The sequence below is a fragment of the Doryrhamphus excisus genome, linkage group LG11 (assembly GCF_037039965.1).
Source record: "Doryrhamphus excisus strain RoL-2023G ecotype Guam linkage group LG11, RoL_Dexc_Guam_v1.1, whole genome shotgun sequence".
In the NCBI taxonomy this organism is placed as follows: domain Eukaryota; kingdom Metazoa; phylum Chordata; class Actinopteri; order Syngnathiformes; family Syngnathidae; genus Doryrhamphus; species Doryrhamphus excisus.
The window spans coordinates 2,028,242-2,045,865 of NC_136367.1; the positions used below are offsets into that span (position 1 = coordinate 2,028,242).

At 36.2% G+C, this 17,624-nt stretch overlaps 4 protein-coding genes across 4 annotated transcripts; all 4 read left to right on the plus strand.

The window, feature by feature from the left end:
- Nucleotides 1-3,082: 3,082 nt before the first annotated feature.
- On the plus strand, nt 3,083-4,064 carry LOC131098805 (trace amine-associated receptor 1-like). Its single transcript, XM_078794508.1, has one exon. The coding sequence runs from the start codon at nt 3,087-3,089 to the stop codon at nt 4,062-4,064; it is 978 nt and encodes a 325-aa protein (XP_078650634.1). The 5' UTR covers nt 3,083-3,086.
- Nucleotides 4,065-6,940: 2,876 nt separating this feature from the next.
- On the plus strand, nt 6,941-7,944 carry LOC131098789 (trace amine-associated receptor 1-like). Its single transcript, XM_078794668.1, has one exon. It carries the CDS (start codon nt 6,941-6,943, stop codon nt 7,919-7,921), a length of 981 nt encoding a protein of 326 aa, XP_078650794.1. The 3' UTR covers nt 7,922-7,944.
- Nucleotides 7,945-11,492: 3,548 nt separating this feature from the next.
- LOC131131167 (trace amine-associated receptor 1-like) lies at nt 11,493-12,526 on the plus strand. Its single transcript, XM_058075610.2, has one exon. It carries the CDS (start codon nt 11,546-11,548, stop codon nt 12,524-12,526), a length of 981 nt encoding a protein of 326 aa, XP_057931593.2. The 5' UTR covers nt 11,493-11,545.
- A 3,532-nt stretch (nt 12,527-16,058) lies between these two features.
- Nucleotides 16,059-16,973, plus strand: LOC131098773 (trace amine-associated receptor 1-like). The gene has a single exon (XM_078794476.1). The coding sequence runs from the start codon at nt 16,059-16,061 to the stop codon at nt 16,971-16,973; it is 915 nt and encodes a 304-aa protein (XP_078650602.1).
- Nucleotides 16,974-17,624: the final 651 nt, after the last annotated feature.

The following is a 17,624-nucleotide window of genomic DNA, read 5'->3' on the forward strand; positions in this document are numbered from 1 at the left end:
GAGTATGTGAGATAATACATCTCCTTAGGTTGTTTTTATTCCTTTATATGAGTCTACAAGTCAACTTATATAAAGTAGAGAACCACTTCCACATGGCTTGGGAGAGATTCCGGATATACATTTGCAGTCTGAGGAGGGTGCACTGTGACACCGTGTAAGGTGGAGATCCTGTTAACCTCGAACCTACGATCCAACCCTCTATCCAACCTTCGTTGGATAGAAGGACACAGTGGAGAGACCTGGGATCCGCCTCCAAGCTTATGCCCCCTCAACCCAAGATCTCCTCTGGACATGTCCGAACCATCTCAGTCTGGCCTCTCTGACTTCATCTCCAAGGCTTCTAAACATGTAATGTCCCTCTGATGCACTCGTCCCTGATCCTATCCATCATGGTCACTCCCAATGAGAACCTCCGCATCCTCATTTCTGCTTCCTCCAGTTCTGCTTCCTGTCTTTTCCTCAGTGGCACTGTCTCTAGACCGAACCACTAACAAATGATAATGTAAAATGAGTGTAGAGCATGGGGTGTGCAAACTGTGGCCCCGTGGAAATCTGTCAGAAGCAATCGGTGGCTAGCAGAAAATAACAACACACACTCCACACAATGTAACCAACAGTACCTGAGCATACAAATAAACACGCACAATTCCTATGACAAAATTACACCCATACTTTCCCTCCGCAAGGCATGCTGGGTAGCATTTTGTTGTGTTGGTCGCACTTCTGCTTGATTGTAAAAAATATTGAGGAGGTAGTCGGGGACGCAAACATGAAGGGACGATAACATACTCTTGATATCTGTGCGTTTTATCGTTCATATTATTGTTGCTGTGACGCTACCCAGCATGCCTTGCAACGGGAATTGTAAACAAACACCTAAAGTTGCCTGTTATGTTTAGCGCAGAGTTGTTGTTTATGCCGCATTTGGCACTAGTAGTTGATTTATGTGATGCGGTAACTTGCTGTGGATGTGTTGTGTTTTCGTTTTGTTGCACCGTGAGAATGTGAATTTGACCACTTACATAAAATGCAAAAAAAAAATAAAAATAATCATTTGAAGTTCCTATTTACTTTACAACGTGAGTTTTTTTTTAATGCATGCATGCATGTGTTGAATTTGCATACAACTTGCATCTGATAGGCTTGTTTTGATTATGCAAATGAGCTACAGGGTTATAAATATTGCAAAAAAGTTGCACAGCGTACAGAATATGGGAACGCCTCAATTTTAATACACAGGTAAGAGAGATGAGTAAGAGAGTGTGTTGGATTCTATTCTAACTGAATTGTCACGACTGTTGATATTTTTTTAAAAAAGATTAAAGATTAAACACCTTTTTAATCAGGCTTTTAACTAATATTTTTAAACTCTTTTGCTCTTAGTCTTCAGCTTTTAACTCCAGTGTTGTGTTTTTATCTTTTTAGTCCTATTTTATGCTCTTAGTCTTCAGCTTTTAACTCCAGTGTTTTGTTTTTATCTTTTTAGTCCTATTTTTTTTTTTTTTGCACTTGGTCTTCAGCTTTTAACTCCAGTGTTATGTTTTTATCTTTTTAGTCCTATTTTATGCTCTTAGTCTTCAGCTTTTAACTCCAGTGTTATGTTTTTATCTTTTTAGTCCTATTTTATGCTCTTAGTCTTCAGCTTTTAACTCCAGTGTTATGTTTTTATCTTTTTAGTCCTATTTTATGCTCTTAGTCTTCAGCTTTTAACTCCAATGTTTTGTTGTTATCTTTTTAGTCCTATTTCTTTTGCTCTTAGTCTTCAGCTTTTAACTCCAGTGTTGTGTTTTTATCTTTTTAATCCTATTTTTTGCTCTTAGTCTTCAGCTTTTAACTCCAGTGTTTTGTTTTTATCTTTTTAGTCCTATTTCTTTTGCTCTTAGTCTTCAGCTTTTAACTCCAGTGTTATGTTTTTATCTTTTTAGTCCTATTTTATGCTCTTAGTCTTTAGTTTTTAACTCCAATGTTTTGTTGTTATCTTTTTAGTCCTATTTCTTTTGCTCTTAGTCTTCAGCTTTTAACTCCAGTGTTTTGTTTTTATCTTTTTAGTCCTATTTTATGCTCTTAGTCTTCAGCTTTTAACTCCAGTGTTATGTTTTTATCTTTTTAGTCCTATTTCTTTTGCTCTTAGTCTTCAGTTTTTAACTCCAGTGTTTTGTTGTTATCTTTTTAGTCCTATTTTTTGCTCTTGGTCTTCAGCTTTTAACTCCAGTGTTGTGTTTTTATCTTTTTAATCCTATTTTATGCTCTTAGTCTTCAGCTTTTAACTCCAGGGTTATGTTTTTATCTTTTTAGTCCTATTTTTTTTTTGCTCTTAGTGTTCAGCTTTTAACTCCAGTGTTTTGTTTTCATCATTTTAGTCCTTTTTTTTTATGCTCTTGGTCTTCAGCTTTTAACTCCATTGTTTTGTTTTTATCTTTTTAGTCCTATTTTATGCTCTTAGTCTTCAGCTTTTAACTCCAGTGTTATGTTTCTATCTTTTTAGTCCTATTTGTTTGCTCTTAGTCTTCAGCTTTTAACTCCAGTGTTTTGTTTTCATCATTTTAGTCCTTTTTTTTTTTTTGCTCTTGGTCTTCAGCTTTTAACTCCATTGTTTTGTTTTTATCTTTTTAGTCCTATTTGTTTGCTCTTAGTCTTCAGCTTTTAACTCCATTGTTTTGTTCTTATCTTTTTAGTCCTATTTTATGCTCTTAGTCGTCAGCTTTTAACTCCAGTGTTTGCTCAGGGGGGTCCTCCACACTGGGGGCTGTGTCGGGTTTGCTGAGGGGGTGCCATCCTTGGGTCCCTTCGACCCGGCCGGCTGGGGGTTCCTCCCTTTAATGTGGGGGTCCGCACGTCTGTCGGAGTCGGGGGGGGGGGGGCCCGGGTGCTGGTCCTCCGATGGCACGGCCTGCAGCTCTAGTATGGAGGGTGGGAAGGAGGGGGGCTTTCTTTTGTTTCTTTGTTTTTTTTTTTTTTGTTTGTTTTTTTTTTTTTTTTTTTAATTGTGGTAATTGTTTTAATTCTGTAAAGCACTTAGTGTTGCATGTCTTGGCAGGAAAAGTGCCATACAAATAAAGTTGATTTGATTGCAGAAATCCTAATTCATGGAATTGGCTTCCATCCTCAACGGGACCGACGCTATCAACGCCATGCATCCTTGTTATGAATCCTACAATGCATCCTTAATATTCACAAGCCATCCTTCTTTAACGTGCGTTTTTGTGTACTGTGTCCTCGGTTTATTGTCCGTGACTACAATATGCGGAAACCTTCTCGTGATTATCGCTGTCATTTACTTCCAAAAACTTCACACTCCGACTAATTATTTTATTCTGTCTCTTTCTGTAGCCGATTTACTTGTCGGTGTTTTAGTTTTTCCCTTCAGTATGGCTTTTACCGTCACTTCCTGTCTTGACCACGAGGATTTCATCTGTAAAATACGAGACATCTTCGACGTATCGTTGTGCACGTCATCGATTTTAAACTTATGTTGCATTTCCATCGATAGATATTACGCCGTTTGTCAGCCTTTAACGTATCGATCAAAAATAAACGTTCAAGTGGCTTTAACGATGATTCTATTGTGCTGGGTTATTGCCGCCATGATCGGAATCGGTATTATCATCGGAGGATATAGCCAAGGAACCTGTGAGGAAATGTGTTCCGTTAATGTTATTTTATCCAATATTACGGGACCTGTTTTAGCGTTTTATCTCCCGGCCGTTATTATGAGCTGCATCTACTTGAAGATCTTCTTCGTGGCTCAGAAGCAAATAAACAGCATCCAGAGTTCAAAGTCTGTGAGCAAACTGGAACGGAAAGCTACCAAAACTCTAGCGGTCGTCATGGGAGTCTTCCTGTTGTTTATGTCGCCTTACTTTTTCTGCGTGGTCTTCCAGCCGCTATTCGCCGACGCGCCGTCGATTCCTGTGATCGAGACGTTGAACTGGCTGACGTTATCCAACTCAATGCTGAATCCGTTTATATACGCTTTCTTTTATAACTGGTTCCGCTCTGCTTTCAAAATGATCATAAGCGGGAAGATATTTCACGGGGATTTTGCTGACTGTACATTGATGTGATTTGAACAAATATTATTCATTCATTTATTCATTTTCTACTGGTGGGCCAGCCAATCACAGGGCACATATAGACAAACAACCATTCACACTCACATTCATACCTATGGACAATTTGGAGTGGCTAATTAACCTAGCATGTTTTTGGAACGTGGGAGGAAACTGGAGTACCCGGATGAAAACCCACGCATGCACGGGGAGAACATGCAAACTCCACACAGAGATGGCCGAGGGTGGAATCGAACTCGGGTCTCCTAGCTGTGAGGCCCTCGCGCTAATCACTCGTACACCATGCAGCGTAAAAACATCTTATTTTGTCTTATTATGTCTACTATATTGGGTAATATGAGTATAAAGTTCACTATAGGGGTGTTACTTCATGTCTAGAGGGCTCTAAAATTCATTCATTCATTCATTTTCTACCGCTTATCCTCACAAGGGGTGAGGGGTATGTTGGAGCCTATCCCAGCTGTCTTCGGGCGACTGGCGACCCTGGACTGGTGGCCAGCCAATCACAGTGCACATATAGACAAACAACCATTCACACTCACATTCATACCTATGGACAATTTGGAGTGGCTAATTAACCTAGCATGTTTTTGGAATGTGGGAGGAAACCGGAGTACCCGGATGAAAACCCACGCATGCACGGGGAGAACATGCAAACTCCACACAGACATGGCCGAGGGTGGAATCGAACTCGGGTCTCCTAGCTGTGAGGCCCTCGCGCTAATCACTCGTACACCATGCAGCGTAAAAACATCTTATTTTCTCTTATTGTGTCTACTATATTGGGTAATATGAGTATAAAGTTCACTATAGGGGTGTTATTTCATGTCTAGAGGGCTCTAAAATTCATTCATTCATTCATTTTCTACCGCTTATCCTCACGAGGGGTGAGGGGTATGCTGGAGCCTATCCCAGCTGTCTTCGGGCGACTGGCGACCCTGGACTGGTGGCCAGCCAATCACAGGGCACATATAGACAAACAACCATTCACACTCACATTCATACCTATGGACAATTTGGAGTGGCTAATTAACCTAGCATGTTTTTGGAATGTGGGAGGAAACCGGAGAAAACCCACGCATGCACGGGGAGAACATGCAGAGATGGCAGAGGGTGGAATTGAACCCTGGTGTCCGAGCTGTGAGGTCTGCGCGCTAACCACTCCACCACCGTGCCGCCCCACCAAATATTATTGCATTATTTTATTAGGGCAAATACAGGACCATTTTTTGCTAATACTGATAATTTTCCTTGAATTTTTTTTGGGGGGGGGGGGGTTTGCCTATAATATTAGGATTAATAGGATTATTATAATATACTGTCTATATTTATCTACATGATTCATTATTGTCGTATATTGTCTATGCACTATTGTTGGTTCTGTTTATAAATGAAATTCATAACATTTAACTGTTATTCCAAGAATCCATCCAAATCACTTACTGTGACGTGGAGAAGGGGTTGATAAGCTTTGCTTCTTCCTGCTCCTTTTCAGACATGTGTAGTAATGAGGTGTTGTGTATGTATGTATGTGTGTATATACGTATATGTATGTACTATATATATATATGTACTATATGTATGAAAATGTGCATGTATGCTGCATGTATATACATATATATGTGTGTGTGTATATACGTATATGTAAGTATATAAATAGATATTGTATGTGTATTGTATTGTAAGTGTATAGAAAGAAACATCAACGTAACATAGTATACATGTCTGAAATAAATTTGATACGGATGCTGTATGGTATCATGTACCCAGAAAAAATTATTACGTTTTAGTTAATGTTCATGTTAAAGGTTAAATAACTGTTAATAGTTATCCTCACTATCTGTGTGGAAGTGGTAAGTTTTGGCGATTTAAGTTGAAAGGAAATAACTTGAAGGCTACCGTTTAGGTCGCTAGCTCTCTAGTTTGCGAGTTAGCATGTGTCTCGAGACCCTGCAGTTGCGCAATATGTTGTAAATAAAAAGAGTATAAATGTGACTATAGTCGTGTTTTGTCATGTCTACAGGGCTCTAATAATGTTTTGTTTATTTTAATCTGAAAAAAATAATTTTTCTACCCGCCAACTATATGTGGTTTCTTAAGTTTTTATTATTTGTCATTTTATTATTATTATTATTATTATTATATTTATTTATTTATCACTGATTGATTGATTTTCTTTATTCTTGATTTTTTTTTTCATCTTATTTTGTGTACAAAAATAAAAAGTAAGATATTTAGATATAAGTATGATGTGCTAGGTTAATCGGCGACTCCAAATTGTCCATAGGTATGAATGTGAGTGTGAATGGTTGTTTGTCTATATGTGCCCTGTGATTGGCTGACTACTGCAGGGTGATATAACGCTACATGCATGACCGCCATATTCCTGACCAGAGCGCCCCTACACCCAACTATAGATGTTTGTATTATGAAGGGCATCCGACATAAAAATGAAACCTCATCCCCTCCATAATACGATTGATTCTCTGTAGCGACCCCTACAGGGGAAAAAAAAAATCCAATTCATTTTGCATAATTAGAAAAAAAAAAAAATAGAAACAATACTGCACCAATCACAAAACCTCATTAGCAGAAGCTGGTGTGGCCTGCCATGCCCAGTAACCTGTGATTGGACAGGTCCTTGAACGCAACAAGCATAATAACACCAACTCCTTTGATGCAGTTTAGACTATTTTAGTCTGTCAACAGGAGGAGACAAAACTTCAACAAGAACTACACTTTTTTTTTTTTTTCCTGAATATGGATGATTTTTTTTTTCAAGCATTTTCAATTAATGTATTATTTATGTCTGACTAATACTTCTAACGTTGTAAATTTGTTTTAAGATGAAATCTGTCAATCTAGGAAACATGGAATTTATTGTCAATAAGACCGATTTGTTGTATTTCTGCCATGAAACCAAGCAAGAGTCTTGCTTGATGATAATAAGACCGTCTGTAACACGTATGTTCTTGTACATGTTCATCGGTAGTACTATGTCTATCAGCATAATATGCGGTAACCTCCTGGTAATCACGTCTATCGTTTACTTCAAGCAGCTCCACACTCCAACCAACTACCTCATCCTGTCTCTGGCTGTCGCTGACCTACTCTTGGGTGCTTTGGTTTTGCAGTTCAACATGGCTCTGTCTGTCAATTCCTGTATATATTTCGGGGATGTGTTTTGTAAAATTCGTCGAAGTTTTGATATTTGGCTGATGAAGACGTCCATTCTTAATTTGTGTTGTATTTCCATCGACAGGTATTACGCCGTGTGTCAGCCTCTGACTTATAAAACTAAGATAAACGGTCGAGTGGTTGGGATCATGATCCTGGTAATTTGGGTTTTTTCCGCTCTTTCTGGATTCGGTCTTACATTTGTGGGGCTTAAACACACTGTCTGTGAAGGCCGCTGCTTTGTATTTCACATTCCGAACGGATTTGTGGGGCCGATTGTTTCGTTTTACCTGCCGGTGATCATCCTGCTCGGAATTTATTTAAAAATATTAACTGTGGCGCTGAAACAGGCACAAAGCATCCAAAGCACACAAACTGCACGAAATGAACGAGTGAGTAAAATGGAAAGAAAAGCCACAAAAACCCTGGTTATTGTGATGGGAGTTTTTCTTCTCTGTTGGACCCCTTTTTTTCTATCCTTAACTTTTAATCCTCTCACCGGTTATTCAATTCCGCTACCGCTGAGTGAAACGCTGCTTTGGCTCGGATGGTCAAATTCTATTTTTAATCCGTTTGTTTATGGCTTCTTTTATTCGTGGTTCCGAGCTGCTTTCAGAATTATTATTTCAGGGAAAGTATTCAGTGGCAATTACAGAAACTGTAAACTGCATTGAGGTCATATGTTTTCTTTGACTCTCACACATGCGATGAATGTGATTAGACGTGACATTAAATATGCTCTTCCTGTTTTTCTTTCATTATTATGCCATATTTTGCTATGCTCCATCTTGTTTTCTACAAAATTTTTAATAAAAATAATCTGCAGACATCACCTGTTTTACGTCACTTTGTATAAAAACACTGAATTACCAACATGAGCAATCAAGAATAAAAATACAATTAATGAATTACAGCATTAGTAAAAATTATGAAAAAAAATGTAATATATTTTTATTGTGACATGTTTTCTTTGACTCTCACACATGCGATGAATGTGATTAGATGTGACATTAAATATGCTCTTTCTGTTTTTCTTTCATTATTATGCCATATTTTCCTATGCTACATCTTGTTTTCTACAAAATTTTTAATAAAAATCATCTGCAGACATCACCTGTTTTACATCACTTTGTATAAAAAACACTGAATTACCAACATGAGCAATCAAGAATAAAAATACAATTATTGAATTACAGCATTAGTAAAAATTATTTAAAAAAAAAATAATATATTATTCTGTATCATATTCTCATTTTGTACTAACAACTGTATATGCAACACAGCACATTACAGACTATATCTCACAACTACTTATTGTTTAAAAAGCACTTATGCAATATATTCATTCATTCAATCACTAAGGTTTAAGCTGCACAGGAGAAAGAGAGAGACAAAAACGGCAGCAACAACAATCGCCATGACAACAACAGCGACAAACAGGACTGCATCAGTTCATTGTCAATGATGTAAGTTGGTAAAATGCATTTACTATTGAATGAATAAATGTTTGCATGCTAAAATCACACATATTTGCTCGCACACATGTACGCTTGATGAAATAAATATGTTTATTAGTCCCCCCATACCTTTGTAGACTTAGAATTTTATAAAACAAAAAAAAAAAAAACATCAGACACAGTTGTAAATGGTCAGGTTTAAAGTATCACACTGTAAATCCAATAAATACACCAATAATTAATATATATAACTTATTATATGAACATTTCAGAATAATTGAATGAGCACTAACAACAAACTTTTGGACACACTTCTTGAAATTGAATGCGAAAGTGTGTGTGGCTAGCGTCCACACTGATTAGCATAATTCTCAATTAAAGTAAAAAAAAAAAGTGTAAACAAAAATTTTGACGTTTGCCTACATTTTGCGGTTGGCATATAAAATGGAGCGCATCTTGTCTTGTTATTAAACACTGCATAAAAACAACTGCATTCTTAATGTATTTTTTTTTAATCATGAATACCCTTGTTAGCATCTTTAGCTTGCTAACAAAATAGCAACCAGAACCGGAAGTTAGCTATGTCCACACCGTTTAGCTTATTTTTCAGTTAAAGTAAAATAGTGTACATTAATATTTAAAGTTTGCCTACATTTTGCGGTTGGCATATAAAATGGAGCGCATCTTGTCTTGTTATTAAACACTGCATAATAACAACTGCGTTCTTAATGTATTTTTTTTTTTAATCATGAATGCCCTTGTTAGCATCCTTAGCTTGCTAACAAAATTGCAACCAGAACCGGAAGTTAGCTATGTCCACACTGGTTAGCTTATTTTTCAGTTAAAGTAAAAAAATGTAAATTAAAATTTTGACTTTTGTGAGCATTTTCTGGTTGGCATATAAAATGGAGCGCATCTTGTCTTGTTAGCAAACATAGCATGAATACAACTGCGTTCTTAATGTATTTTTTATCATGAATATCCTTGTTAGCATCCTTAGCTAACTAATCCTTAGTCATGTACGTCCACACTAGTTAGCTTATTGTTCAGTTAAAGTAAAATAGCATACATTAAAATGTAGTAGTTTGCCTACATTTTTTGGTTGGCATATAAAATGGAGCGCATCTTGTCTTGTTAGCAAACACTGCATAAATACAACTACATTCTTCATGTTTTTTTGACAATTAATGCCCTTGTTAGCATCCTTAGCTTGCTAACAAAATTGCAACCAGAACCGGAAGTTAGCTATGTCCACACTGGTTAGCTTATTTTTCGGTTAAAGTAAAAAAATTTAAATTAAAATTTTGACTTTAGCGAGCATTTTCTGGTTGGCATATAAAATGGAGCGCATCTTGTCTTGTTAGCAAACATAGCATGAATACAACTGCGTTCTTAATGTATTTTTTATCATGAATATCCTTGTTAGCATCCTTAGCTAACTAATCCTTAGTCATGTACGTCCACACCGGTTAGCTTATTGTTCAGTTAAAGTAAAATAGCGTACATTAAAATGTAGTAGTTTGCCTACATTTTCTGGTTGGCATATAAAATGGAGCGCATCTTGTCTTGTTAGCAAACACTGCATAAATACAACTACATTCTTAATGTTTTTTAATCATTAATGCCGTTGTTAGCATCCTTAGCTTGCTAACAAAATGGCAACCAGAACCGGAAGTCTGCTATGTCCACACCGGTTAGCTTATTTTTCAGTTAAAGTAAAAAAAACCTATTCAAATTTAGAATTTTGCGAGCATTTTCCAGTTGAGTGCATCTTGTCTTGTTAGCAAACACTGCATAAATACAACTACATTCTTAATGTATTTTTTATCCTTGTTAGCACCCTTAGCTAACTAATCCTTAGTCATGTACGTCCACACCGGTTAGCTTATTATTCAGTTAAAGTAAAATAGCGTACATTAAAATTTTGAAGTTTGCCTACATTTAAAATGGAGCGCATGTTCTCATATTATTAAACGCTGCATAAATACAACTGCGTTCTTAATGTATATATTTTTTTTTATCATGAATGCCCTTGTTAGCATCCTTAGCTTGCTAACAAAATGGCAACCAGAACCGTAAGTCTGCTATATCTTATAGTCTATGTCTTCAGCGGGTTGACTCTCAAAAATGTAAACACAAAACACATTTTAATAGTTTTACAATTATAGTTTTGCATGCATAAAATAATTCTAAATGCATATACATGACAGATGAAAGGGATTTAAATGAACATTTAAGGTTATTTTCATCTTCACTGGTAGTGTACAAAACATACAAAACATACAAAAAAAAAAAAAACCCAAAGGTTTTTGCTCCAATTCTTGGAATGACAACAGGATCACATTATTTGAATGTTATGAATAGGGACAAATTTTACTGAAATTCACTGAAAATGTTAAGTATTTTCAAGTCTTCAGACAAATTGCAAATCTTTGAGTCCAAAGTCAAGACCACACCACTGCTAAGACCTCATACGATTAACTCGTTGTAGCAACCCATCATGAAAAAAGACAACAATTAAAAAAAAAAACGATTTCCAATAGATCTTGCATAATCCTTCTAAAAAAAAAAGACACAAACAATACTCGACCAATCACAAAACCTCATTGGGAAAAGCTGGTGTGGCCTGCCATGTATACTAACTTGTGATTGGACACGTCCACTATAGCAACAAGGTTAGGATATTTAATAACATGAACGACTCTGATACAGTTCAGTCTTCTTGATCGGTTGAGTCAAAGGGAAGATACAACTGGTAGGAACTACTTGTATTTTTGACAATCTGGAATATTTTTTTAAGTATTTCAAGATGAATAATTGAACTTTTTAACTCCAGGAAGCATGGAATTTATTGTCAATGAGAGTTATTACTCGTATTTCTGTAATGAATCCGAACAACAGTTTTGCTTGGTGACAATAACCCCGTCTGTAACACGTATGTTCTTGTACATGTTCATCGGTAGTACTATGTCTATCAGCATAATATGCGGTAACCTCCTGGTAATCACGTCTATCGTTTACTTCAAGCAGCTCCACACTCCAACCAACTACCTCATCCTGTCTCTGGCTGTCGCTGACCTACTCTTGGGTGCTTTGGTTTTGCAGTTCAACATGGCTCTGTCTGTCAATTCCTGTATATATTTCGGGGACGTGTTTTGTAAAATGCGGCGAAGTTTTGATATTTGGCTGATGATGACGTCCATTCTTAATGTGTGTTGTATTTCCATCGACAGGTATTACGCCGTGTGTCAGCCTCTGACTTATAAAACTAAGATAAACGGTCAAGTGGTTGGGATCATGATACTGGTAATTTGGATTTCTTCCGCTCTTTCTGGATTCGGTCTTACATTTGTGGGGTTTAAACACACTGTCTGTGAAGGCCGCTGCTTCATATTTCACATTCCGAACGGATTTGTGGGGTCGATTGTTTCGTTTTACCTGCCGGTGATCATCCTGCTCGGAATTTATTTAAAAATATTAACTGTGGCGCTGAAACAGGCACAAAGCATCCAAAGCACACAAACTGCACGAAATGAACGAGTGAGTAAAATGGAAAGAAAAGCCACAAAAACCCTGGTTATTGTGATGGGAGTTTTTCTTCTCTGTTGGACCCCTTTCTTTCTGGTCATAACTTTTAATCCTCTCACCGGTTATTCAATTCCGCTACCTCTAGTTGAAACGCTGCTTTGGCTCGGATGGTCAAATTCTATTTTTAATCCGTTTGTTTATGGCTTCTTTTATTCGTGGTTCCGAGCTGCTTTCAGAATTATTATTTCAGGGAAAGTATTCAGTGGCAATTACAGAAACTGTAAACTGCATTGAGGTCACATGTTTTCTTTGACTCTCACACATGCGATGAATGTGATTAGACGTGACATTAAATATGCTCTTCCTGTTTTTATCCCATTGTTATGCTATGTTTTTGCTATGCTCCATCTTGTTTTCTACAAAATTGTAATAAAAATTACCTGCAGACATCACCTGTTTTACGTCACTTTGTATAAAAACTACCAACATGAGCAATCAAGAATAAAATATACTGTTATCACACTTGGTGAAATTAATTACCAGCATAAGTAAAAATTACAAAAAAATTAAAAAATTTTTTATATGTGAGATTCTGTATCATATTGTCATTTTGTACTAGCAACTGTATATGCAACACAGCACATCACACACAATCCCTTACGCCATTACAGACTATATCTCACAACTACTTATTGTTTAAAAAGCACTTATGCAATATATATGTTGATAAAAGGCATTTACTATGAATTAATTTGCATGCTAATTTCACACAAACATGCTCGCACAGATTTATGCTTGATAAAATAATTACATTGATTTGTTCCCCCATATTTCTGCAGGCTTACTATTACATATAAAAAACATCAGATACCATTGTAGTTTCAGCTCAGGTTTAAAGTATCACACTCTAAATCCAATAAATACGCCAATAATGACACAAATACTTATTATTTGAACATTTCAGAATAATTGAATGAGCACTACCAACAAACGTTTGGACACACTTCATGATATTGAATGTGAAAGTGTGTCATATACAGTGAAACCTTGGCTAGCATCCACACCGGTTAGCATCATTCTCAGTTAAGTAAAAAAAAAAAATAAAGCGTACATTAATATTTAGAATTTGCGAGCATTTTACGGTTGGCATTTAAATGGAGCAAATCTTGTCTTGTTAGCAAACACTGCATAAATACAACTGCGTTTTTAATGTATTTTTTTTAGCATGAATGCCCTTGTTAGCATCCTTAGCTTAATCCTTAACCGGTTAGCCTACATTTTCCGGTTGGCATATAAAATGGAGCGCATCTTTGTCTTGTTATTAAACACTGCAATGTATTTTTTAAAATCATGAATGCCCTTGTTAGCATCGTTAGCTTGCTAACAAAATGGCAACCAGAACCAGAAGTCTGCTATATCTGACAGTCTATGTCTTCAGCGGGTTGCCTCTCAAAAGTTAGCTATGTCCACACCGGTTAGCTTATTTTTCAGTTAAAGTAAAAAAAACGTACATTAAAATTTTGACTTTTGCGAGCATTTTCTGGTTGGCATATAAAATGGAGCGCATCTTGTCTTGTTAGCAAACACTGCATAAATACAACTACATTCTTAATGTTTTTTAATCATTAATGCCCTTGTTAGCATCCTTAGCTTGCTAACAAAATGGCAACCAGAACCGGAAGTCTGCTATGTCCACACCGGTTAGCTTATTTTTCAAAACTTATTCAAATTTAGAATTTTGCGAGCATTTTCCAGTCGAGCGCATCTTGTCTTGTTAGCAAACACTGCATAAATACAACTGCGTTCTTAATGTATAAAGGCATATCTTATTTTTTATCATGAATATCCTTGTTAGCATCCTTAGCTAACTAATCCTTAGTCATGTATGTCTACACCGGTTAGCTTATTTTTCAGTTAAAGTAAAATAGCGTACATTAAAATGTAGTAGTTTGCCTACATTTTCTGGTTGGCATATAAAATGGAGCGCATCTTGTCTTGTTAGCAAACATAGCATAAATACAACTACATTCTTAATGTTTTTTTTGACAATTAATGCCCTTGTTAGCATCCTTAGCTTGCTAACAAAATGGCAACCAGAACCGGAAGTCTGCTATGTCCACACCGGTTAGCTTATTTTTCAGTTAAAGTAAAAAAACCTATTCAAATTTAGAATTTTGCGAGCATTTTCCAGTTGAGCGCATCTTGTCTTGTTAGCAAACACTGCATAAATACAACTGCGTTCTTAATGTATTTTTTATCATGAATGTCCTTGTTAGCATCCTTAGCTAACTAATCCTTAGTCATGTACGTCCACACCAGTTAGCTTATTGTTCAGTTAAAGTAAAATAGCGTACATTAAAATGTAGTAGTTTGCCTACATTTTCTGGTTGGCATATAAAATGGAGCGCATCTTGTCTTGTTAGCAAACATAGCATAAATACAACTACATTCTTCATGTTTTTTAATCATGAATGCCCTTGTTAGCATCCTTAGCTTGCTAACAAAATGGCAACCAGAACCGGAAGTCAGCTATGTCCACACTGGTTAGCTTATTTTTCAGTTAAAGTAAAAAAACCTATTCAAATTTAGAATTTTGCGAGCATTTTCCAGTTGAGCGCATCTTGTCTTGTTAGCAAACACTGCATAAATACAACTGCGTTCTTAATGTATTTTTTATCATGAATATCCTTGTTAGCATCCTTAGCTAACTAATCCTTAGTCATGTATGTCTACACCAGTTAGCTTATTGTTCAGTTAAAGTAAAATAGCGTACATTAAAATGTAGTAGTTTGCCTACATTTTCTGGTTGGCATATAAAATGGAGCGCATCTTGTCTTGTTAGCAAACATAGCATAAATACAACTACATTCTTCATGTTTTTTTGACAATTAGTGCCCTTGTTAGCATCCTTAGCTTGCTAACAAAATGGCAACCAGAACCGGAAGTTAGCTATGTCCACACTGGTTAGCTTATTTTTCGGTTAAAGTAAAAAAATGTAAATTAAAATTTTGACTTTAGCGAACATTTTCTGGTTGGCATATAAAATGGAGCGCATCTTGTCTTGTTAGCAAACACTGCATAAATACAACTACATTCTTCATGTTTTTTTTATCATGAATGTCCTTGTTAGCATCCTTAGCTAACTAATCCTTAGTCATGTACGTCCACACCGGTTAGCTTATTGTTCAGTTAAAGTAAAATAGCGTACATTAAAATGTAGTAGTTTGCCTACATTTTCTGGTTGGCATATAAAATGGAGCGCATCTTGTCTTGTTAGCAAACATAGCATAAATACAACTACATTCTTCATGTTTTTTTTTTGACAATTAGTGCCCTTGTTAGCATCCTTAGCTTGCTAACAAAATTGCAACCAGAACCGGAAGTCAGCTATGTCCACACCGGTTAGCTTATTTTTCAGTTAAAGTAAAGAAAATCTTGTAGGTTTGGATTTGTTTACATTTTACATGCATAGATCTTGCATAATCCTTCTAAAAAAAAAAAAGGCACAAACAATACTCAACCAATCACAAAGCCTCATTGGGAAAAATTGCTTTGTATACTAACTTGTGATTGGACACGTCCACTACAGCAACAAGGTTAGGATATTTAATAACATGAACGACTCTGATACAGTTCAGTCTTCTTGATCGGTTGAGTCAAAGGGAAGATACAACTACTTTCTTTTTTCAGAACATGTATGATTTTTCTTTTTTGGGGGGGGGGGGGATTTTTTAAGATGAATGATTGAACTCCAGGAGGCATGGATTTTTTCCCAACGAGCGATTTGCTGTATTTCTGTAATGAATCGGAACAACAGTTTTGCTTGATGACAATAACCCCGTCTGTAACACGTATGTTCTTGTACATGTTCATCGGTAGTACTATGTCTATCAGCATAATATGCGGTAACCTCCTGGTAATCACGTCTATCGTTTACTTCAAGCAGCTCCACACTCCAACCAACTACCTCATCCTGTCTCTGGCTGTCGCTGACCTACTCTTGGGTGCTTTGGTTTTGCAGTTCAACATGGCTCTGTCTGTCAATTCCTGTATATATTTCGGGGACGTGTTTTGTAAAATGCGGCGAAGTTTTGATATTTCGCTGATGATGACGTCCATTCTTAACTTGTGTTGTATTTCCATCGACAGGTATTACGCCGTGTGTCAGCCTCTGACTTATAAAACTAAGATAAACGGTCAAGTGGTTGGGATCATGATCCTGGTAATTTGGGTTTTTGCCGCGGTATGTGGATTCGGTATCATGTTTGTGGGACTTAAAGACGCTGTCTGTGAAGGCCGCTGCTTCATATTTCACATTCCAAGTTCAAACATTGTCGCCTCTGTTATGTCGTTTTACCTGCCGGTGATCATCATGCTCTGCTTCTATTTAAAAATATTAACTGTGGCGCTGAAACAGGCACAAAGCATCCAAAGCACACAAACTGCACAAAATGAACGAGTGAGTAAAATGGAAAGAAAAGCCACAAAAACCCTGGTTATTGTGATGGGAGTTTTTCTTCTCTGTTGGACCCCTTTCTTTCTCTCCTTAACTTTGAATCCTCTCACCGGTTATTCAATTCCGCTCCCCGTGGTTGAAATGCTGCTTTGGCTCGGATGGTCGAATTCTATTTTTAATCCGTTTGTTTATGGCTTCTTTTATTCGTGGTTCCGAGCGGCTTTTAAAATGATTATTTCAGGGAAAGTATTCAGTGGCAATTACACAAACTGTAAACTGAGTTAATATTTGTCTGTGAAACTGTCGGCAATTAATGTGTTTGATATTAAATATGGCTTTATTACTTTTATATATTTACCCATTATAGATGTTAGCATTATTAGGCAATATTTTGTTGTGAAAAACCTTCCCTGTTTTACATCATTTTGTATAAAAACACTGAATTACCAAGCAATAATACACACATTGTTCAGTGATACCAGCATACATATAAAATAAAAACATATTATTAATATATCTTTATTGTCACACTCTGTATGATGTACTTGTTTTGTAAATTATGATGCATATTCATGTTGGGGTCAGTTATTTGTAATTAGTACATATTCAATTCAATAATGTCATATATAATGTATTAAATGTACGAATTTCTGAAAATATTGCACAGTAATATGTGTGTTTTTATTCTGATTTTTAAATGAATATATTATTATAAGTCATTTTTTTTCATGCCATTTCTTTATGCCATAACCGACTATATTGCACAACTATTTATTGTTTAAAAAGTACTTATGCAACAAGGTACTCTCTATACAATGCATGATAAATTCACACATGCTTGATAACACATATTTACACTTGATAAAATTAATATATTGATTTGTTTTTATTTTTGTCACATTCTGTGTCAATACCTTCTTTTGTGAACAATGATGC

What these genes read in the sequence shown, in the direction of transcription:
- LOC131098805 (XM_078794508.1), top strand. Translation starts at nt 3,087, where the DNA reads ATGGAATTGGCTTCCATCCTCAACGGGACCGACGCTATCAACGCCATG.
- LOC131098789 (XM_078794668.1), top strand. Translation starts at nt 6,941, where the DNA reads ATGGAATTTATTGTCAATAAGACCGATTTGTTGTATTTCTGCCATGAA.
- LOC131131167 (XM_058075610.2), top strand. Translation starts at nt 11,546, where the DNA reads ATGGAATTTATTGTCAATGAGAGTTATTACTCGTATTTCTGTAATGAA.
- LOC131098773 (XM_078794476.1), top strand. Translation starts at nt 16,059, where the DNA reads ATGACAATAACCCCGTCTGTAACACGTATGTTCTTGTACATGTTCATC.